General features: G+C 35.2%; 1 protein-coding gene across 50 annotated transcripts in view; it reads right to left on the reverse strand.

The window, feature by feature from the left end:
- LARP1B (La ribonucleoprotein 1B) overlaps positions 1–23,974 on the reverse strand; it is a 138,577-nt gene that overhangs the window by 86,719 nt on the left and 27,884 nt on the right. For 40 of the 50 annotated variants that reach the window (XR_011435918.1, XR_011435877.1, XR_002806512.2 and 37 more), the window contains exons 10-11: positions 20,133–20,305; positions 15,787–16,152 (exon numbers count right to left, since the gene is read on the reverse strand). Coding sequence is in view for 33 of the 50 variants with exons in the window: in XM_023636567.2 (XP_023492335.2) it covers positions 15,787–16,152; positions 20,133–20,305 (539 nt within the window). In the remaining 17 variants the exon portion in view is untranslated. Of the gene's footprint in view, positions 1–15,786; positions 16,166–20,132; positions 20,306–23,182; positions 23,834–23,974 lie in introns of those variants that run through there. The other 10 variants (XM_070259187.1, XM_070259136.1, XM_070259134.1 and 7 more) reach the window with 3 other exon arrangements.

The raw sequence follows: 23,974 nt of genomic DNA on the forward strand, positions 1-23,974 counted from the left end.
TTCAGCATTGTTTTCTAGATTCTTTGATAAAGATGTGTACAGCTGTCACTCATTTCCACTACAACACAGTATCAGTTTACTATACCGCAACATATCCAGTTAATTGTTGATGGACAATTTGGTTATTTCCAATTTGTGGATATAATGAACAACTCTGCTACACCGTTATATACTATTCTTGATAAACACTTCTAAGTTCCTCTCAGCAGTGTGATCCAATATAATTATTAAAAAACTGCAAGTAATTTTAAATTTCCCAGTAGCTTCATTAAAAACGTTAAAAAAGGGTGAAGTTTTAATATTTAACTAAATATACTATCATTTCAATATGCATAATTATAAAAATCACTGAGATATTTTACATTCTTTTTTTCTTACTAAGTCTTCAAAATCCAATATTATTCAACACACATCTCTTTTTGGACTAGCCACATTTTGAGGACTCAATAACCATAATGATTATTGGCTACCATATTTGAACAATGCAACTTGAAAGCATATTCCCAAGTACAGATGGTGAGCATAGAGGATGGTTTAGATTTTTATCCCCACACGTTAGTTAATGAAGTTCTTGTTCCAAATACTCCCAACCACTTCTGTCTGATGTTTTAACTTTGCTAATGTGGGTTTTATGAAATATTTCATTGAAATTTTAATTTATATCTTCTTGATTAATAATATTGAACACCTTTTTACGATTTCAATCATTTGGACTTCCTCTCTTGTCAAATAGTTGTTCATGTCTTATAACGAGTTTTCTACTGAATCGTTTGATTTGTACTTCTTTATACATTTGTTTTACACTAGCTATCAAATCATGAATGGAAACCACCTTTTCTTACTTATGGACTACACATGCACTGTTTTTGATGTTTAATGAAAAATTCTTTGTGGTGAATTTTTCGATCTTGTCCTTTAAGACCGTGTTTTGTGTCCACTTAAGAAACTTTTCCTTACTCTGGGATCATGCTTTATGCTTTTGCCCTTCACTGGAATACATTTGAATGATACTATAAGGCAGAGGTCTATAATTTCACTTTTTTCCCCACACAACTTTCCAGCATCATGTATTAAAAATCAGATCTTCTCTTTGCTCTGTAACCCCACCTGTTATTTACCAAATGTGCATATGCGCATGCAGCTGTTTCAGGACTTCCTATTCCATTTCTATGGTCTATCTTATACCTTTAATCTGCTAAAGTTGCTCTGCCTTGAGGAATGTGATGAGTTTCTTGTCTCTTATATTTCCATATAAGTTTAAGAATCAGGGGCCAGCCCCATGGCGGAGTGGTTAAGTTCACACGCTCCGCTTTGGTGGGCTAGGGTTTCGCCAGTTCAGATCCTGGGCACAGACATGGCACCGCTCATCAGGTCATGTTGAGGCAGTGTCCCATACAGCACAACCAGAGGCACTCACAACTAGAATATACAACCATGTAGTACCAGGGGGCTTTCGGGAGAAGAAGAAGAAAAAAAAGATTGGCAACAGATGTTAGCACAGGTGCCAATCTTTAAAAAAAAAAATCAGCTTATCACAAAAAAATCTGTTGAAACAGTTTTTGGAATTTGACTTTAGAATCAGTTTGCGGAAAATTACCCTTTACCACATTGGATCTTTCAAACATGAACTCTGGTATTTCTCTCCTTATTTATGTCTTCACTAACACTTTTCAATTATTATCATACTCTCCTTAAAAGTCTGGCGCATCCTATGGCAGGCAAAAGGGCCCCTCAAAGATATCCAGATCCCAATCCCTATAATATGTGATTATGTTAATCACATGGCAAAAAGGACTTTGAGCTGTAACTAAGGTTTCTCATAAGTGACCTTAAGATAGGTAGCTTACTCTGGATTATGCAGAGAACTTTCTCCAACCACAGGCAGGAGATGTAGCAGAAGAAAAAGAGGGAAGCAAAGCAGGGCCCCACCAACTGTTGGTAATTTAGACTGACAATGCAATTTGACCAAGAATGCAGGTGGCCTAAAGGAGCTGAGAGGCTCCAGACAGGAAAAAGGAAATGAGGGACCTCAACTTTACCCATAGCCTCAAGGAACTGAATTCTGCAAACAATGTGAATGAACCTGGAAGTGATTCTCACATAAAACCTCCAGATAAGGCAGGAACACCTGGATTTTAGTCCGAAACTGAAATCCAAAGTTGAGAAACCAACTGAGATCACCTGGAATTCTTATCAACAAAATTAAATAATTACTGATGTTTTAAACTGCCAAATTTGTAGTAATTTCTTATGGCATCCAAGGAAAATACATATTCTTCATGAGTGTTTTATACTATTAGAAAATGGAATCTTAAAAGTTACTATTTCCAACTAACTGCTACTATGTAGAAATTCTCTGGATTCTAAAAATAATTACCCAGAAAACTTATTAAGCACTTACTAACTTTAATCACTCACCCGTAAGATACTTTTGGATTTTCTATTTACATAATCCTAAATTCTTACTTCTTCCTTTCCAGCTCTTATCTTTTTCTTTTTTTCTTTCTTTCTTTTTTGTTTGCCTTACTGGTCTAACAAAGATATCCAATATATTTGATAGATTTGACAGTGAGCATCTTTGTCTTATTCTAATTATAAGAGATTAGCTTCAACAATTCACCATTCAGAATGATCTGTTTGTAGGGGATTTTACAGAAACCCTTTATGAGGCTAAAGATATCCCCCTTTATTCCTATTTAGCTAAAAATAATTTCATGCATGCATGTTGACTTTACCAAATGCACTTTCTGCATTAAAGTGATCACAATCTTCAATCTATTCATGAGAATTGCATTGACTAACCTTTCTAATGTATTAATAACTTGCATTATTGAAATGAAAACTTGGTGTTTTTAAAAAACAGTCCTAGATTTGGTTTGCTAAAAGATTGTTTAGAATATTTAAACCTAGATTACCTCTAATGCTTGACTCACATTCTTGTGAATTTCTCATTCATGTTCTCTTCAGGTTATCAGTATCAAGGTTATGCTCTTCTCATAAAATGAGCGAAGTAGTTCCTCTTTTTCCCACTCATTCACAAATATTTAAGTACTTAGTATTAGCTCTATTCACTGGAAATATTTTTTCATGGCTGGAATCATTCCAATTTTCGGAGAACTTGCTAATAAAGCCAAGTCATATTCGAGTTTGAAAAATTTTTTTAAATGGTTTATAACAACTTATTTTTCAGTCAGTCTTGGTAAGTTAAATATTTTTCTAGAAATCTTTCCTTACGTAAACGTTCAAATTATCAGTCTAAAATACTTCTAAATTTCTCCATGATCAGTAATTACATCCCCATTTTCATTGCAGCTAAAACATGTACATTTTCCTCTTTTTTGTCCTCATACATTTAATCTTTTCAAAGAATTGTGAGTATGGTTAATCCTCTATTCTATTAGACCTAATTACTTAAATTTTGCTATTTATTATTTCCTTCCATATACTTTTAAGGGGGTTTATTTTGCTAATTCTTTTTCTAACTTCTTGAGGGTTTTCTAACTTACGGCTTCTTGAAAGCTAAAGCAGAGTCTATTATTGTTGACAGCCGGCATTCCCTAGATTAGAGGATTAGCATATCCACACCCATTGTAATCACCTTTCATGCCTTTTGAAAATATACATCCCCAGCCCATAGGCTTAGCCATATGATTTGCTTTAGCCAATAGAATGTGAGCAAACGTTTACGTAAAGAACATCTAAGCAGCAATTCTGAATACAATTATACACTTTAGCTCAGCCTCTTGTTCATCCTCTCTACTGTGTGAATGAATGAGCAAGTGCTGATAGGGGCTGCTCTCTCAGCATAAATCCCAAAAATGAGAAAACACCCAGAACAGAGCCAAACACACACAGCTGCAACAGCCAAGCCAAGCCACAGCCACTGTGAAACAATGTGAGAAATTCTTTCTTTAAGCCTTTGAGATCTGGGGCGGGGCAGATTTTATACAGCAAAGAAATATGGGTGCTTGGCTTATTAATTTCAAGCATTTTCTCTAATACTTGCCTTTAAGCCTATCTCTTTAGGTGCACCTCTTAAACTCAGTTATCATTCCACTTAGATTTTCTAATTTTCACTATGATTTCCTCTTTGGTGAGTTATTTAAAATATACCTTTATTCTAAAACATACAGAATTTTAATATTTTATCTTTTTCTCACCCTTATTTTTAAAACATTGTTGATTGGTAAATCTCCATTTGAGCCATTCCTACCATTGGTATTGAGGATGGGGAGAAAAGTCTATTATTTTGCTTTTTAACATTTGTTTATTACTAAACACTAGTAATTCCACTAATAATGTGTTTTATGTACTATCAGCGCTTTGAAATTTGCTTTACAAACCACTGTAGGTCAAAGTACTACAGATATGCCCAAAAAGAACATGTACTCTGCAGTTGTTAGGTAAAGAGTTGTTACTCAAATTATTATATTTTTAATGTTTGAGTCTTCCTTTACTTAATTTACTTAGGGGGTAAATTAAATAACTATGACTGGATTTGTTCTATCAATTTTTGCTTCACATGTTGGAAGATTTTATACTAAGTACGTTAAATTTTAAATTATACTTTTCTGATGGATTTCTTCACTTCTAATCATTACAAGAGGACATTAGCACCAGGAATTCTTTCAGTGTCTTCAACTCTACTTTGAAAGTCTATTCTGTCTGATATTAATAAATGTACAAGAGCTTCTTTTGGCTTATTTATTTTGTAAGTAGCTGGGTTTTCTTTATAATTTTTATTTTTAATTGGTGTTAAAAATACTTAAAATTTACCATCTTTAAGTGTACAGTTCTGCAGTGTAATATATATTCAGAGTATTGTGGAGACATCCATAATTTTTTTTATTTAGCAAAACTGAAACTCTATACCCCTGAAACAACTCCCCATTTCCCCCTTACCCCCAGCAAGCACGGTTCTAATTTGTTTCTATGAATTTGACTATTTTATTAACTCATATAAGTGGAATCATACAGTATGTCTTTGTGACTTGCTTATGTAGCATGTCCTCAAAGACCATCAATGTTGTAGCATGTGACAGATTTCCTTCTTTTTTAAGGCTGAATAATATTCCATTGTACGTATACACATTTTATTTATCCAGTCATCTCATGATGGACTCCTTAGTTTTTAAGGAACTGCTATACTGTTTTCTATAGCAGCTATACCATTTTATGTTCCCACCAACAACCCACAAGGTTCCTTGTTTTCTCCACATCCTCTCCAACAACTGTTATTTATTGGGTTTTGATTTTTATTTTGAAAGTAGGAATCTCAATGAGTGTGAGGTGCTATCTCATTGTGATTTTGATTTGCATGTCTCTAATGAGTGATGTCGAGCATATTTTCAGGTGCTTATTGGCCATTTGTGCATCATCTTTGGAGAAATGTCTACTGGACTCCTTTGCCCATTTTCTAAACTGAGCTTTTGTTGTTGTTGTTGGATTTATTTATATATTTGAGAATATTAACCTCTTATAAGATATGAAAATATTTTACCCTATTCTGTAGGATGCCTTTTCACTGTTGTGTTTAATACACAGAAGTTTTTCATTTTCATGAATTCCAATTTGTCTATTTTTGTTTATTATCTGTGCTATTGGTGTCATATCCAAGAAACCACTGCCAAATCAAACATCATGAAGCTTCACCCCTATGTTTTCTTCTGGGAGTTTTACAGTTTTAGATCTTAGGTTTAATCTTTAATTAAATTTTTTTACATATGGTGTTAAGGTAATGGTCCAACTTTATTCTTTTTCATATGAATATCCAGTGTCCCCAAAACCATTTGTTGAGATTGTCCCTTCCCCAAGGAGTGGTCTTGGCACCCATCTTGAAAATCACTTGACTGTATAGTCAACTCAAGGGTTTACTTCTGGGCTCTCTAATCTATTCCATTTGTCTATATCTGTCTTTATACCAGTACTACATTGTTTGGATTGCTATAGTTTTGTAATCAGAAGCGTGAGATTTCCAATTTTTTTTTTTTTTAACTGAGAAAGATTCGCCCTGAGCTAACATCTGTTGCCAATCTTCCTCTCTCTTTTTTTTCCCTCCCCAAAGCCCCAATACATAGTTGTATATTCTAGTTGTAGATCCTTCTAGTTCTTCTCTGTGACCCACTGCCATAGCATGGCTACTGACAGACGAGTGGTATGGTTCTGCACCTGGGAACCAAACCCAGAACATCAAAGTGGAGCACACCGGACTTTAACCATTAGGCCAGCAGGGCTGGCTCAACTTTATTCTTCTTTTTAAAGATTGCTTTGGTACTTCAGGGTCCCCTGAGATTCCATATGAATTTTAGTATTGCTTTTCCTATGTCTGTGAAAAATGCCATTGGAATTTTGATAGGGATTACACTAAATCTGCAGATCACACTGGGTAGTATTGACTTCCAATCCATGTACACTGGATGTCTTTCCTTTCCCTTGTTATTTTTTTAAAACGAGTGTTATTAGAGCCAGCCCGGTGGTGCAGCGGTTAGGTTTGCATGTTCCACTTCTCAGTGGCCCGGGGTTCACCAGTTGGGATCCTGGGTGCAGACATGGCACTACTTGGCAAAAGCCACGCTGTGGTAGGTGTCCCATATATAAAAAAAAGTAGAGGAAGATGGGCTTGGATGTTAGCTCAGGGCCAGTCTTCCTCTGCAAAAAGAGGAGGATTGGCAGCAGTTAGCTCAGGGCTAATCTTCCTCAAAAAAAAAACAAAACAGCTTTATTAAGACATAAATCATATATGGTACAATCAACCCCAGTGTACAATTCAATTGTTTTTAGCATAGTTTTGCAACCATCATCACAATCAATATTACATTTTCATCACAATAAAAAGAAACTCAGCATCCATTAGCAGCCACACTCTATTTCCTCCCAACTTCCACCCCAGGCAACTACCAATCTAATTTTTTTTCTGTTCTGGACATTTCATATAAACAGAATCATACAATATGTGGTACTTTATTACTGGCTTCTTTTACTTAGTACAATGTTTTCATGTTGAACATCTATCAGGAAATTCATTTCTTTCTACTGCCAAATAATACTTCATTGTATGGTTATACCACCTTTTATGTATCCATTCATCAGTTCATGAACATTTGAGTTCTCTCCACTTTCATAATGCTGCAATGAACATTTGGGTACAAGTTTTCGTGTGGACATAATTTGTCATTTCTCTTGTGTATATAGTTAAGAGTGGAATTCCAGGGTCATATGATAACTCTGTTTAAACTTTTGAGAACTGCCAGACTGCTTTGGAAAGCAGTCGGATCATTTTACATTCTCATGAGAAGTCTATGAGGATTCCTATTTCTGCCCATCATTGACAATAATTGTGAGTGCATCTTTTTGATTACAGTCATTCTAGTAAGTATGGGGTGATATCTCATTGCAATTTTGGTTTTTCACTTCCCTGGTGGCTAATGATGTCAACCAACTTTCCATGGGCTTAATAGCCATTTGTATATCTTCTCTGGAGAAATATCTATTCAGATTCTTTGCTTATTTTATAACCAGGTTATTCATATTATTATTATTGAGTTGTAATAATAAAGAGTTCTTTATATATTATAAATACAAGTCCTTTATTAAATATGTAATTTACAAATATTTTCTCCTTTTTGTTTTTGGTTAGTAGACTTTTTAGAGTAGTTTTATCTTCATGGCAAAATTATGTGAAAAGTGCAGAGTTCCCATATACCCTATACCCTCCCACAGACACAGCCTCCCCACTATCAACATCCTGAACCAAATGTTACATTTGTTACAACTGAGGAACCTACACTGACACATTATTATCACCAAAGTCCATAGTTTACATAGGTCTCATTCTTAGTATTGTACATCCCACAGGTTTTGATATATGTATAATGACATGCTTCCATTATTATACTATCATACAGAATAGCTTCACTGCCCTAAAAATCCTCTGTTCTGCCTATTCATCCCTCCCTCTCCTCCCAACCTCCCAATCACTGATCTTTTTACTGTCTTCATAGTTTTATTTTCCAGCATGTCAAATAGTTGGAATTATACATACAGTATGGAGCCTTTTCAGATTGCATTCTTTCACCTAGTAATACGCATTTAAGGTTCCTCCATGTCTTTTCGTGGCTTGATCGCTTGTTTCTTTTTAGCACTGTGTAATATTCCATTGTCTGGACATACCAGTTTATTTATCCATTCACCTACTGAAGGACACCTTGGTTGCTTCCAAGTTTTGGCAATTATGAATAAAGCTGCTGTAAACATTCATGTGCAGATTTTTGTGTGGACATAAGTTTTCAGCTCCTTTGGGTAAGTACCAAAGAGGGTGACTGTATGTTAAGAATATGTCTAGCTTTGTAAGAAACTACCAAACTGTCTTCCAAAGTGGCTGTACCATTTTGCATTCCCATCACCAAAGAATGACAGCTCATGTTACTCCACATCCTCACCAGCATTTGGTTTTGTCAGTCTTCTGGATTTTGGTCTTCTAAAAGGTGTAATGGTATCTCATTGTTTTAATTTGCATTTCCCTGATGGCATATGATATAGAGTATCTCTTCATATACTTATTTGCCATCCGTATGTCTTTTTTGGTGAGATGTTTATTCAGGTCTTTGGCCCATTTTTTAATTGGGTTGTTTTCATATTGTTGAGTTTTAAGAGTTCTTTGTATAATTTGGATAATAGTCCTTTATCAAATGTGTCTTTTGCTAATACTTTCTGCCATTAGGTGGCTTCTCTTCCCATTCTTAATGATGTCACTAGCTGAGCAGAAGTTTTTCTTTTTCTTTTCTTTTTTTTTTTACTGAGGAAGATTTGCTCTGAGCTAACATCTGTGCCAATCTTCCTCTACTTTGTATGTGTGCTGCCACCACAGCATGGCCGCTGACAAGTGGGATAGGTCCATGGCAAGGAACTGAACCCAGGCTGCTGAAGCGGAGGATGCCAAACTTAACTTATAGGCCACGGGGCCAGCTCCCAGAAACATTTCATTTTAATGAAATCCAACATCAGTTCTTTCCTTCATTGATTGCACTATTGGCGTGACATCTAAAAAGTTATCGCAAACCCAGGATCATCTAGATTTTCTCTTATATTATCTTCTAGGAGTTTTATAGTTTTGTGTTTTACGTTTGGATCTGTGATCCATTTTGAGTTTTTTTTTTTTAAAGATTTTATTTTTTCCTTTTTCTCCCCAAAGCCCCCCGGTACACAGTTGTATATCCTTTGTTGTGGGTCCTTCTAGTTGTGGCATGTGAGACGCTGCCTCAGTGTGGTCTGATGAGCAGTGCCATGTCCGCGCCCAGGATTCGAACCAACGAAACACTGGGCCGCCTGCAGCGGAGCGCGTGAACTTAACCACTCGGCCACGGGGCCAGCCCCCATTTTGAGTTAATTTTTGTGAAAAGATTTAAGGTCTGTCTCTAGATTTTTTTTGCATGTGGATGTCCAGTTGTTCCATCACCATTTACTGAGAAGACTATATTTTCTCCATTGTATTGCCTTTGCTCTTTTGTCAAAGATCAGTTTACTATGTTTTTCGAGGCCTATTTCCAGGTTCTCTTTGGCTCTACTGATCTATTTGCCTGTTCTTTCACCAATACCACTGTCTTGATCACTGTAGCTTTTAGCAACTCTTGAAGTTGGGTAGTATCAGTCCTCTATTCTTCTCCTTCAACACTGACTGGTCATTCTGGGTCTTTTGCCTCTCCACATAAATTTTAGAATAAGTTTGTCAATATCCACAAAATAAATTCCTGAAATCTTGATTGGAATTGCATTTTATCTATAGATCAAGTTGGGGAGAACAGACAATATTGAGTCTTCCTATTCATGAATATGGGATATCTCTCATTTATTTTGTTCTTCTTAGACTTCTTTCATCAGAGTTATAGTATTCCTCATATAGATCCTGTATATATTTTCTTAGATTTATACCTCAGTATCTCATTTTTGGGGGTGCTAATGGAAATGGTATTGTGGGTGTCTTTTTATTGTCCTTTCAGTTTCTTCACTGTATCCTTTCTCACTAAAATATTTAAAATTTTTTGATGAATTTATTTCTTTTCTTTTGCTGCTTGTGCTACTGGTGTCATTCATGTAAGAAATCACTGTCAAACACATAGTCATAGAGATTTTCTACTGTTTTCTTGCAAGAGTTTTATACTCATTTTGAGTTAATTTTGTACATGGTGAGTTAGGGTGGCATCTAACTTATTCTTTCAGATGTGGATACCCACTTGCTCTAAGGCCACTTGTTGAAAAAGACTATTCTTTCCCTATTGAACGCTTTAGATACTTTTGCCGAAAGTCAGTTGACCACAGACACATGGGTTTATTTCCAGACTGTCAATTCTCTTCCATTGATCGGTATATCTACGCTTAATCTAGTACCAACAGTGTCTTAATGTAAGGACTGTGTATGAATCCTTCAACTTTGTTCTTTTTTGAGATTGTTTTGGCTATTCTAGGTTCCCTGAATTGCTATATGAATTTCAGATCAGCTTGCCCATTTCTGCAAAGAGGCCATTTAGGATATTGATAGGGGTTACATTAAATCTGTAGATTGATTCTGGTTGGTTACTACTCTATGGTATATATTTTTCCAATCTTTTCCTTTCAATCTTTTTGTTTCCTTATTTTTTTGGTGTGTTACATGTAAATAACTGGCTGTATTTACATACACTCACAATATTTACCCATTTTGGCTACTTAAATATTTGGATTCAAATCTACCACCTTATTTTTGTGCTGGAAGCCCCCTTTCCCTTTTTTCTTGTCTTACATTTTTCCTTTCTCCTGGTTTCAAGGTTATTCCTGTAATTTTATTTTTAAATAGGTATTCTTCAAACTGCAACATGAAAACCTTAAAAACTAAAATTAATCAATAGCTTCTTTCCAAACACAAAAGTAACTTTAAATATTATTTACTTATTGTTCTCTCCCAGTTTGTGTTGTTATATTAAATCTGTAACATATAGTTATTGTTTTATACAGTTAATATTTATTTAGATTTATTCACATATTTATCACTTGCTTTGCTCTGCAGTCCTTTCTGTATCTTTGGCATCTGGAATCACTTTTACTCTACCTTTGGAATTTCCTTTGATAAGGCTCTGCTGGTTGCAATTTCTCTCGTTATATTTCACCCTTTTACTTGAACGATTTTTTTTTCTTTTTTCTTTTTCTTTTTTTTTTTTTTGAGGAAGACTGGCCCTGAGCAAGCATCCGTGCCCATCTGCCTCTACTTTATATGTGGGATGCTTGCCACAGCATGGCTTGCCAAGCAGTGCCATGTCCACACCCGGGATCTGAACCGGAGAACCCTGGGCCACCAAAGCAGAACATGTGCACTTAACTGCTGCACCTCCAGGCCGGCCACTTGAACGATATTTTTGCAAGACATATAATTACAGGTTGATAGTTATTTTCCCTTGGTATATTAACACTATCATTCCATTATCTGTTGCATTCAACTGTTACTGGTGGGAAGTCAGCTGTCCAATCACTCTTCTTTCTTTGAAAGTAATCTGCCTTTCTACCCTGGCTGCTCTACTCTGGTATCTCTCCCTCAGTTCAGAAAAGATCCTAGCTGTTACCTCTTAAAATACTGACTCTGCCCCATTTTCTCTCTCCTTTCCTTCTGGAACTGACTAAATGTCTATCTTATACCATGTTTATCACTCTATATTCCACATTTCTTGCTTGCTTTTTACTTTTTAGGGAAAAAAATTATTATTTTATAATAAAATCAACTAGATGTTAAATTACACAACTTGGTTTGAAATGTACCAAATAATACAGCAAAGACTGTCTAGCATATCAGTCTATACCCTCTTTTACACATTCTCTCTCTTTGCCTCTCTGTACTGATTTCTGAATAGTTTCTTATAAACTGTCTTCCAATTCACTGATTCTCTAATTGTATTTAATCTGCTATTAATCCCTTCAATTGACTGAGTTCTTAATTTCAAACTTAACTGTCTTTACTTCCAAAAGTTCTAGGAAAGTTATTCTTTAGAATTTCTTCTTCCCTACACATATTTTTATTTATTTAAAAATAGTAAGCATAGTTACTCGATATTCTGGTTAATAATTCTACTATCTAAGTTATTTCATGGTATGGTTTTGCTGTCTGTTGCTTTTGCTCATTCTCACATGTGGTACCTTATTTCCTTATTTGATTATCAACTTTGTGAGCTGCTCACTTTCCTTATAAAATAATTTGAGTAAATCCTTTGAAGTCTAGCACAAAGGTGAATGTCTTAACAAAGGAACTACATTTGCTTCTGCTAGGTTTCTGGGAAATTAACAGGCCACAATCACTTTAAATTTACAACTAATGGTTACTTTAGTCACTCAATGTGAATTTGGGTTGCATGATTATAACTTCTAATCCAATTTTTCCCCCTTATTCTGCTCAGCACAAGTAGGGAAATATTCTCTGTAGTCCCCAAGAGGAGCAGATGAGAGACAAAGTTCTCTTTCACTGAGGGTATATTTCTTTTGGGTACCAATTTAATGAGAAAAGGACTCCTGTTGGAATACCCAACTATGGCTGGACCCTAGGTTTGTGTCTTTTATCCCTATATTTTGAGTGCCTTTTGCAAAGCAGAACTCCTCATACTCCCAAAATTCCAAAATAGTCTCCAGGGTAAAACTGGTTTCAATACTTCACTTCTCTGTGGTTTTATTCTGAGAATAACTTAACTTGCAGGTCTTCAAGGACTTTAAGGAGATGTTTTCTCATCTATTAATTGCCTGCTTTAGTTGTCTTCAGTAGTAAGGACATGCCAGAAACAGAAAGCCTATCTATACTCACTCTTTGGTGCAGTTCAACATACCTTCTGGATCCAGCAAACTCCTTTTGCAAAGTCAGAAATGACCAAACTACCCTATCAATTCAGCATTCTCTTTATTTACGTCTAACTCAATCTTCCCAGTTTCTAACACATCTGATTATTCTCTCCTCTTGAAGCCAGTTTTTTGCTTCCACAACCCACCCCTTTCCCATACAGCTTCTAAATGATCATTCCTCAGGGCTCAGATCTGGATCTTCTCATGGGTACATTTCCTCTACCACCAATATATCTTAAATTATCAACATCCATCTCTTAGAATACTTTAATAGCCTCCCAATTGGATTTCTTCTGCCACTCTTGTCCCCATCTAATCCATTCTCTGCCTTAGTAACCAGAGTGATCTTTTAAAAATAAAAATTAGACCATGTCCCATTGTCTGTGTAAAACCCTTCAAGGTACTGCATTTGAACTTTAAATTCCAATCTACTTAACGTGGCCCACAAAACCCTGTATGATCAGACTCCTGCTTATATCTCCAATCTGTCCTCTTATATAACACTATAAGCAAATTGACTTTTTTTCAGTTCCTCAAACACATCAAATTCTTTCCCACCTCAGATCCCTGACACTTGCTGTTCCCTCTTCCTAGAAAATGGTTTACCTGCTCTTTGCATGGTTCATTCTTACTCATACTTCAGAGCTCGCCATAATTGTGACTTTCTCACAGGCACTCCCTGACAATCCAATCCAACAGCATCCTGTTCCTTTTCTTTAGAACATTTATCATAATGTGTGATTAACTACTTCTTATGAGTTTATTTTAATGTCTGTCCTCCCAATTTTCTGTAAGAACCAGGCATGTAGAAACTCTACTGTGATCTTCCCATTTCATGCCTAGCATAGTGTCTGGCACATAGCAGGAGTTCAATTAAACATATATTAAGTGATTGATTTCTCTCCCTTTAAGCAGACCCACAAGAAAAGAACAATTCTAATCAGAAATTACGTGTTGAACACAGAATTAGAAACAAGGAGAATAAGCTAGGTGATAGGAACATACACATGGACCAAGCTAAAATAAGACACACTTACGAATAGACCCATAATGTTTACAGCCATATAGCCAAGATTATTTATCTCCAATATTTAATGAATAAGGCAGATGCTGGTTTTTAAGTACCTCAATATATGGTTTTTAATTACTGTTGTCTACCCTTTAGTTAAAGCAAATAATCACCTACAAATAGCATATGTTTCTCAAAATGGTGGCTTGAAATTCCATTATTTGGAACTCTGAAAACATTTTCCCTCAGAACCAATATCATACACAGTGGTTAGGTTCCTTTGGTTAGTTCATAATGTTTAATCCATAATTCATTTTTCCATTTTAACAAATATGAATTGAGCACTACTTTGTGCCAGGAACTGTTCTAGTACTGGAGATACAGTAGTGCACAAAATAACACCAAAATTCCTATTTTCACAGATCTTACATCCATGTGATCAAAACAGAAAAGGGGTGCAATATACAGAATGGTAGATGGTGAAGAACAACACAGGGCAGAGGGACAGGGAATGTAGGGAGTACAATTTTAATCTATTATTAATTGAATTTATTTCCATCTCTTTCTGATCCAAAAAGGATTTAAGTTAGCTATTACTTACAGAACCTAAGCACCACAAACAAAATAACAACATTTACCCGAGGAAAGACTTTCAATCAAGAAACTTTATAAAAGCTACCATACCCCGAGGCAGGGTCTCCAGAAAGGCAGTAGCTAGAGAAGGTAAGAGGGTGAAAGCAGTGATGGAAATTCCAGGAAGAAAAGAGATGAAGACTCAAGAAGGAAAGCACACTTCTTGTCGATGATGTGAACCTCCATGGACAGCCTGTCCCCTCTATCCAACCACTAGTTGGTCAGCTTTTCTTTCTACAACTATAACTATTTCTGACCAAGATCTCTTTCTTATTTGGCATATTATAGTTATGTAACTTTTCCCTCGTTATTCTATCGCCAAATCAAATATTTAACTTTTAGGGTTTTCTAATCAATTTAATGACAGGAAAGATCCCTTTTAATCCCTACCTGTATCATTAAAATTCCTATCAAAGGAATAAAGACAGCCAGTAGACTACTCTAGCGCTTTCATATTTTACCCTAATAACTGCAATAGGTATCAATAGGGATGAAATGCAAGAAGATAAAAAATTGGAACAAGGTTTCAAACAGCATCCCTAGCACCATAGTAATGACTGGACAAAGAGAGACAATCAGCCAGTTTAACCTTCTATACGTGTCCACAACCAGTTCCACTACCACGGGGCACGCGCGCACCACAGACTAAGGCAAGAAGGACAAAATGGGGCAACAAAAGCAGTAACCCCCCCCTCTAAAGCCCTGCTCATATAGCTGAAGTGATTATAGCCGGGTAAGGAGTAAGCCTGTCCATAGCTTCAGTTTTTATTCCTTTTTTATGAGAAAGGGGCTTCTTATTATTTTCACCTGAAAAAGCCAAGGGTTTTAGTCAGTGAGTGCTAATATTTTTTTGTAATTAAAGTATCAATTTCATTGTCACTTTAATAAAATAAAATTACCTCTCAGGTTGTGACTATCAGATATTTCTGAGAATTTTTCAAATTAAATATAATTTATTTATAATCAAAATTTCATGGGGCCAACCCAGTGGTATAGTGGTTAAGTTCACATACTCCACTTTGGTGGCCCAGGATTTCCAGGTTCAGATGCCAGGCATGGACTTAGCACAGCTCGTGAAACCACACTGTGATGGCATCACAGATAAAATAGAGGAAGATTGGCAGAGATGTCAGCTAAGGGCCAATTTTCCTCAAGCAAAAAGAAGAAGGTTGGCAACAGATCTTCCTCACACACACAAAAAAAATTCATGAAATAAAGCCTCAAGTTTAGGAAAATATAAACAACAACACACAATCAAAACATAGTATCAGCAGAAAGAGTTGTCCAGAAATAATTACCTTTATGGCTGTGTGTTTGTTTTCATCTTCTTCCATCCACAGATCCTGTTCATAATAATATAAGCCATCATTGATAACTTTAGCAAGCTCAGATGTAATTTTTGCCCGAGACATATGGTTGCCCGTTGGATCTCCTCCAGGATGTTTTCTCATGTAAGGTGGTGTCTGAGTTACAATCAAAATCTTGTTTAAATCCTGGTCATCAATTTCATAATCTGAATCATTATCAGACCAACCAGTAAATGTGTTTTTTCGTGCTTCTATGTGTTCCATCTCTTCATCAAACAAAAAATCAAGTTCTTCTTGTTCTTCTTCATCTGGAGGATACAGTTGATTTGCTCCCTCTTCAGGTAGAGATGTCGATTCCTGAAGGAAGAAACTGCTATTTTGTATAAAAACTTTTCTATCACTTTAAAAATTAATGTTACACGTAAGTAATATCAAGCTTGTATGCTCAATGACCAGTTTAGGAGGCAAATTATAAAAGAAAATCAAGCCAGTATTATTCTGGCCCAATAAAAATAAAGTAAGTGTTAAACACTAAGTTTAAAAGACTAAAGAAAAACACAAAGCTGAGTAAAAGAAGGATTATATTAAACACTCCTTTATTTTTTAATTTTTCTGAGGAAGATTAGCCCTGAGCTAACATCTGCCAATGCTCCTCTTTTTGCTGAGGAAGACTGGCCCTGAGCTAACATCCGCGCCCATCTTCCTCTACTTTACATGTGGGACACCTACCACAGCATGGCTTGCCACGCGGTGCCATGTCCGCAACCGGGATCCAAACGGGCGAACGCCGGGGCGCCAAAGCAGAACATACGCACTTAACCACTGCACCACCGGGCCAGCCCCTAAACACTCCTTTAGAGTTAGAATAGTCCTTAGCTCATCCATCATAACACACCAACTTGTTTTATGGACGAGGGAAAAAAAGGCCTAGGGATGTGATACTACTTGCCCACAATTTCAGAATTAGTCAGGACCAGAACAAGCAAGATCTTCTGACTTCCAGATTCAATGATCTTCTCTAGTCTGAACACTTTTTACCTCACAATTATATTAATACCATTAGGAAACTAATACCACAGTTTCCTAGCTAATCCTCAGGCCCTCCTCACCCCCATTCAATGTGGCCCAGTTTTCATGTTAATCATTGAATTTCTACACTCCCTGGAAAATTTAAAATAGCTTCCTACTGGGTGACATAAGTCCAAACCTTTAGATCCTAGATCCTCTAAAATCTAACCTAGTCTAGATTTCCAAAACTTTCAACACAAGGAAATAGATTTCTCAACGCTGTCATCTTCTCAACCCTTCCTCTGATCTCTCCTTATCCTTCAGCAAACGCTAACTCTCCTATGTCCAGAATAAAACAATCCCCCTCTTTCAGAACTCCTATTCATGTAGATCTATATTCATTCATTCACTCAGTAACTATCTGGGTCCTCACTGTGAGCAAGCACTGTTCTAGGAAGGGTATACAGTAATAAATAAAACAATAACTCTGCCCTGATGGAGCTAACATTCTAATAAATAGAAGGCTGTCCATGATGTTTTTACTAAAAAAAAAAAGTAAGTTTTAACCCACTGTGAATATATTTAAAAGCAAAAACTATATGTCTTGTTATTCACATCTGCAAGTACATGGAAACAATCTGAGAATAAACACCAAGCTGTTAATAATGGTAAACCCTGGACAGAGCCTTTTATTTTTTACTTTACATCAGTTATATTTAAATTTGTTTCAAACATAAAATTTTTTGTAATTTGTGAGTAAGACACAATTAATTAAGAGATCTGTGGTTGAACATGACTTGACTGAGCATACTTATTTGCAGTAACAATAAGCAGTAAGAAAAGAATAAATCATATCAATATGAAAACAAGTATTACTATCAAAAGATCAGAAATGTTTATGACTTTCTGGAAAGTAGAAAACAAGTGAGACTGTACTGATAATAAACAAAACTAGAGGAAATATCAATCTAGAACCTATATAAAGAAAGGCGGCAGGGAAGGCAGACATCATTGGTCCCACTCGTGTTATAGAAACATTTGAGACAGTAGGTACAAGAGCAGGAATGGACTATGTGATAGCAATCATAATAGATATTTGGAAAACCAATTATAGGACACAGCTAGAACAGTTAACCCCACACCCTTATCTAAGAATATGAAGCTATAAAATCTGCTCCCACCTAAAAGCCCACTATTGCTTTCTAAACAAAGTGCAAGATTTGCCCCTAAGGGAGGGCTTATGTTTTAGGAGCTGGAGAGAGGTTGAACACATCCTAGTGTTTAAAGAGAGCTAGAGGGAAAAAAGATAAGGTAATTTTATCAATGAATTACTAAGGAATTCTACCTCCCAGAGAAAAGTTCTCCTTATTTAACAATTCTGGAAATCCAGAACCAGCATGACTATTCTCTTCCTAGGTCTAGAAGTCCAAGTCCATAGGCCCTTTACACTTAACAAAAAGTTTGCAATCATACCTCAGAGTCACGAAAATGGCTCTCTGGATGAGCAGATCTATGAGGCCACAAAAGAAATCCACACTGATTTACCAATACTAATATGAACTATCAACCAAAGATCACCAGATACTAAGGGCTGATCATCACCCTAAAACAGAAAGACTTTAAAAAAGATTGATGGAAATATCAGAACAGAATCTTTTTTAAATCCTCAACTCCAGAACAACAGTAGCCAGATGATCAATTCAGGAGGTCCAACGTCAGACAAAAAGGAATACCAAAAGTTGAAAAAAAGAGAAACATTAGTTTCTCCAAAATAAAGGACATGCATGCTCGACAAAATGAATAAAATAGACCAACTCCAAGGTATATCATCTGAAATATCAAGAGCGGAGATGAAGAAATAATCTTAAAAGCCTCAACAACAACAACAAAAATCACTTCATACAAAAAAATCTGAAGGGCCTGAATTCCATAAGAGGAAAACCGACCAAGAGGACAGTAGAAAAATGCTTTCAGATTTCTAGGAAAAAACGCTATCTGCCCACGATTTCTATACCCACTCTAGAATGTATATTTTAAAAAGATCATTTTTTTTAAAGTATGTTGGCTATGTTGTCAATAACTAACCTACCTCAGCAGGTATTTCTGAAATATCTAGGCCCCCACAACCTACAGTTCATCTTTCCTCCAGGCAAGATCTTTATTCTGTACTATGAGAATACATTTCAGATACTATTAATGGTAACAGCGTTCTTTGGCTATAAAACTGAAAGGCCCTAGATTTTCACAATTCTCTTTCCACTTCTAAAATCAGATTCTATCACCAATTTGCTGGCCCTAGACAGCACAATCCAGTACTTACCCTTCCAAACACTTTTTTCATCAAATCAAAGATGCTAACAATTTTAAGATGAACCATTATTTTAAAAGAAATGTTGACGTGAAGACTTTTAAATATGGAGGTAAAAATGTAGATCTTGGAATAAATGAAATATGGTACAATTTTTTTACCAGTGAGTCCAGCACACTAACCTCCCTAGTTATCCAGGTTTGCCATGACAAATATATCATGAACAAATTAATCAGGAACTTTAGAAAATCTTGTTTTGAGAAAGCTGCTTTAGGCTTTTAAAATGCCCCTGGAGCAAGAAAAACTCTTATCAAGATTTAAATATGCTATGTTTAACCACCAATGCTAATTAAAAAGTTATTTTTGATCAGGATTTCTCAAACTCAGCACTGTTGACATGTTGAGCTTGATAATTCTTTGCTGTGTATGTGACAGGGGGATACCTGTGCACTGTAGGATGTTTAGCAGCATCCCTGGCCTCCAGTCACAAGATGCAGGAGCATTCTCAGTTGTAACAATGAAAAATCTAGAAAAAGTTCTATCACAAGGATCTTTCCTATTGTTTCATAACCACATCCATCTCACTCCCTCATGGGCCTCCAAGAAATCAATCCTCTTTTCCTCTTCTATTGTACACTAAATCATTATATATTAATCTGTTATGTACCCTTTACAAATAATTAACAAGGATACAAATAATATAACAAGATTATAAATTCAAATTTTAAAAAGATTATTGTCAGCTTTAAAAAAACAAGTATTATTCAAATTTAGTCACAAGTAAAAAGGCTAAAATATTCTTAAATCATATTCAGAAATAAAAGATAAAATTTAAAAATTGACACAATATAACATTTTCAACTACTGAGTAACCCGTAAGTTTTTAGTGAAGGCCAATGGTTCCAATTTTTACAATTTTTTTAAACCTTTCCAAATTTGATTCATACACCTAACAGAAAATACACTGGCCTTACACTCCAACCAAGAGATATCACTCTTCACTTAGTTTACAACAACTTACCCTCAATTTCACTGAGGATGGATGATGTCTCTTTTTGACTTCTATCCAGTGTTCTGAGTCCAAGTCAGGCAAACTGGTAGACAAACCTCTAGACATTGCTTGAAGATTACTTGTGTCAGTATTTTTCTTTGGGTTCAGTGGACTTCCAATTCTTGGAGAATTTGGGGCAGACTCTAAAATGTTAAGTTCTATAGTTAAAATAATGGTCCTCTTACTTAGAAAATACTTTTTTTCTTCTTGGGCTTTTTTTTTTTTTCCCACAAAAACATGATAAATCAATCACAGTTATAACCTTTCTGATGGTTTTCAAACCTTAAGAACTTGTAAGATATATCTGACTGAAAACAATGAATAACAAATAAATGTCACCAACCCTTACACAGACCACATTCACTCAAACTCAAACTTCTGAGGAATATCAATGAGAGTCACTTACTAATGATGACAATATATCTATGTTGGAGCCAATTCTATGTGAAATCTTAAGATTAAAATCTATTAATTAAAAATGAAATTATGGAATCTCAAATGCTATTAAGCCACAGTTAGACTAAATGTACATTTTATTCAAGACAAAACCAGTCCTTCATTGTTCTGCTAGGATCTATACCAACGCATACTATACTTCTACTTTTCACACTTCCTTTGCTTAACAAGATTAACCTAAATGCAGTGTGCCCACTTAGCACATACTAAATAGTCAGAATTTCACATCATTAAACTTCCTTGGCAATAACATTTAAAACATTTTAAAACTCTGTTGGAATTAAAAATGCCTTTCTGCACACTACGATTTAATAAAAATAATGTAATATGGACTTACTTTGGATAAAAATTATTTTAAAATAAATTTATACTGTAAAATTCTAAACATCATTATTTACTCCCCAAAGCCAATTCCTTGAAAATACTGCAACGTTAAATATTACATTATATTTCCTTTGGACATTGCTGCTCTACAAGTTTGTTAATTAATGATACGTGCATCATCAACTGATCAACAAAGTAGTTAGTACAAGTGAAATACTAGGGTTGGGCTGTCAGTATTAATATTAAAGTTATAGGAAAGAGAAAAACATTAACTCCAGAGAACCCTATTCCTAACACTATGAATTATCTATGCCCAGGCAGTGAATAAAGCTTGGAAAGTAGGCTGAATCGACCATCCTAGTAACTGTGAGGATTAACTAAATTACTACGCATAGTTCATGTATAAATGATTAGAACAGAACCTGGCACATGGTAGGGAAATCAGTAGCTACTATTTTTAACACAGACATTTAATCTTTAAATACCTACTTAAGTTTATTATATAATCATCTCTATATGCTCTTTAAGATTGAACACTTTTTCTACCCTAAAGTCAAGTGTTTCACTATATTTACATGTGCTTAGCTTATAACCAAATGACATCAAAATACCAAAGAATTTGGGTAAAATAAGAAAATTTAGAAGTCTGAGTTTTTAAAGGGTATTCATCTTATAATTAAGTTATACATATGCTCCGTGTGATTTTCTGTATCTGTATTTTCTTTTACAATGAAAGGATTTCAAACCATATGTGTGTAAACTTTAAGGATAATGGTAAAGCCCTAATCTTCCAAGACCAAATGAGTTTGAATACAACTTGGACTACTTGACATCAAACTTACAGACAAAAAAATGAGACACATACTTTGACACTCACAGGTTCTAATTTGTGAGAATATAGGAAAAAAAATCTATCTTTGCTGCTTTCCCTAATTGAAAATTCTCAACATGACTCTCTAGAGATAAATCATCATATATAGTCCGTGGAATCTACTAGGATGACGTTTTTATCCACCTTGAATCACAGTTCTGGGTAATTATATACACTTGCTTTAAAAGGATTATATACTTTATGTGTGGCACATTCAAGAATACATCTGCAAATTACCTTTCCAAAGGAAATCACTCAGCTCATTCAATAGTCTTTAAAAGGCAAAAAAATTCCACAAAAAACAAGATTGTCAGGTAGCTGAACTCTCAATTTTGGTGAATAAAATCCTTTTACTTAAGAGTAGATAGTGCAATACTATTTCTATAGAACTGCAAAGTCTAAATTTCAAAACTAACATCTTACCATTCCCATAGTGAACCTTTTCTGGTGCATTAAGGTCCTCTGTTCAGTGCAAAGGTTAACAAATGTTAGACAATTCCACCTCCATAGAGGGGAAAACAGAAATTTTAATTTCTTTGATGACAAGGATCAAAAATGTTTAAATATTTTACCATACAAATTCCTCAGAAAGTATACATCAAGGGTTATGTTTTTGAAATTTAAGGTCTTCTCATTTAAGATAAAAAGGATATAGATAAAAGTTTTACTACTTTTCTCTACCCAAAGGTACAGACAAACACAATCTACACTTCCTATCCTTTATTTCCATTTCAAGTTTTTAGTGACATACTACTCTACTGAATTTAGGAACTAGGCTTTCTTATCAGAGGGAAATTATTAAGTCGGACATTTGAGGATTCATGGGAAAAGGCTAAATTTCCATATTTATTCCTACAGTAAATGTGAATCAGCACAACTCTAAGAACATTCCATCTTTTTATACATCTTCATTATCCATCTGATTTCTGATGTATAAAGAACTCAATTTTTGACATTTAAATATACATTAACATGTTTCACACAATAGGTATGTGCATGTAAATGAGTGTATATTCAAAAAACACAAAAATGTACAAGACATTGTAATTTTATTCTTGTAATTTTATTAATAATGCATAAATGGTTAATGGACAGGCATTACCAACTTGACTGACCTATCTTAGCTACCCTGTGGAAAAAGTATTTCATATTTTATCTGACTCACCCAATGCTTGTTCATAAGCAAGTTAAAAATGTCATCTTGGACCCCAAGTTTACACAATAAACTAACTTATACAATCAGACATTGTATCTCTTTAAAAAAAAACCTTAAAAAGTCAATTTTCTTCAACTTTTAAAACACCTGCCCAAGTTGCTGGCTAGATTTAAAAGAACAATCAAAGAAACACTTAAATAAAAACATCTGTGAGACTGTCCATCAGAGCTTTATTGATGGCCAAGTTTCTCATACTGGTGTATCAAAAATACATTTTGAAGAATAAAGAAAAAAATACTCTTGTTCATTTCTTAAATTTCTTATCCCTTAGTTCCACACTAATAATTCTTATAGTCCATATGAAATATTACAATACGTGAGTTATACAATGTACACTATACCAAAGGGCAAATCAAATAGCAAAGGATCTAACAATCTGGGAAATGCCACTCAAGCTTCTCTATTTCTGCTTTATTGATCTGGACACAAGTACATAAGTTTGGAAGGAAAAGACAGAATCTTGCAATATTTCCAGAATGATAATTAACTTTCCCACCGTGAATAAAAGTAGCACATGCAGCCCAGGCTAACCACACACAAACGGGCAGCTCCTATAAAAACAACAGCAGTCCTCTGGTCTGTCTCTCATCATCATCACAAAGGTGTTTATCTCCACTGTAGTGTTGGCCCAACCTCCTCCATAAGGAGTTGGAGTAGATATTCTTGCACAGAAGAAGTCTGGTCGCTTCCATTTCTGCAGCACGATTTGTTCCAATATTTATAATGATATTTCAGTGAGTCACCTATTCCTCTGCATATTCCGATCAAATGACATCCAAGAGCATCAGCAGATCATCACCCTGACTGAAAAAGGTTTAAGCACACATATTTTTTCCCAAGAGGGAATGTCTTAAAAATGATCCAGGAAAAAATTCTTAACATTAAAGCAGTTTTTGGAAATTCTAAATACCACCAATTCTTTAATCTGTAATTATAACAACTTCA

This window comes from Equus caballus, chromosome 2 (genome assembly GCF_041296265.1).
Source record: "Equus caballus isolate H_3958 breed thoroughbred chromosome 2, TB-T2T, whole genome shotgun sequence".
Taxonomy (NCBI): Eukaryota; Metazoa; Chordata; class Mammalia; order Perissodactyla; family Equidae; genus Equus; species Equus caballus.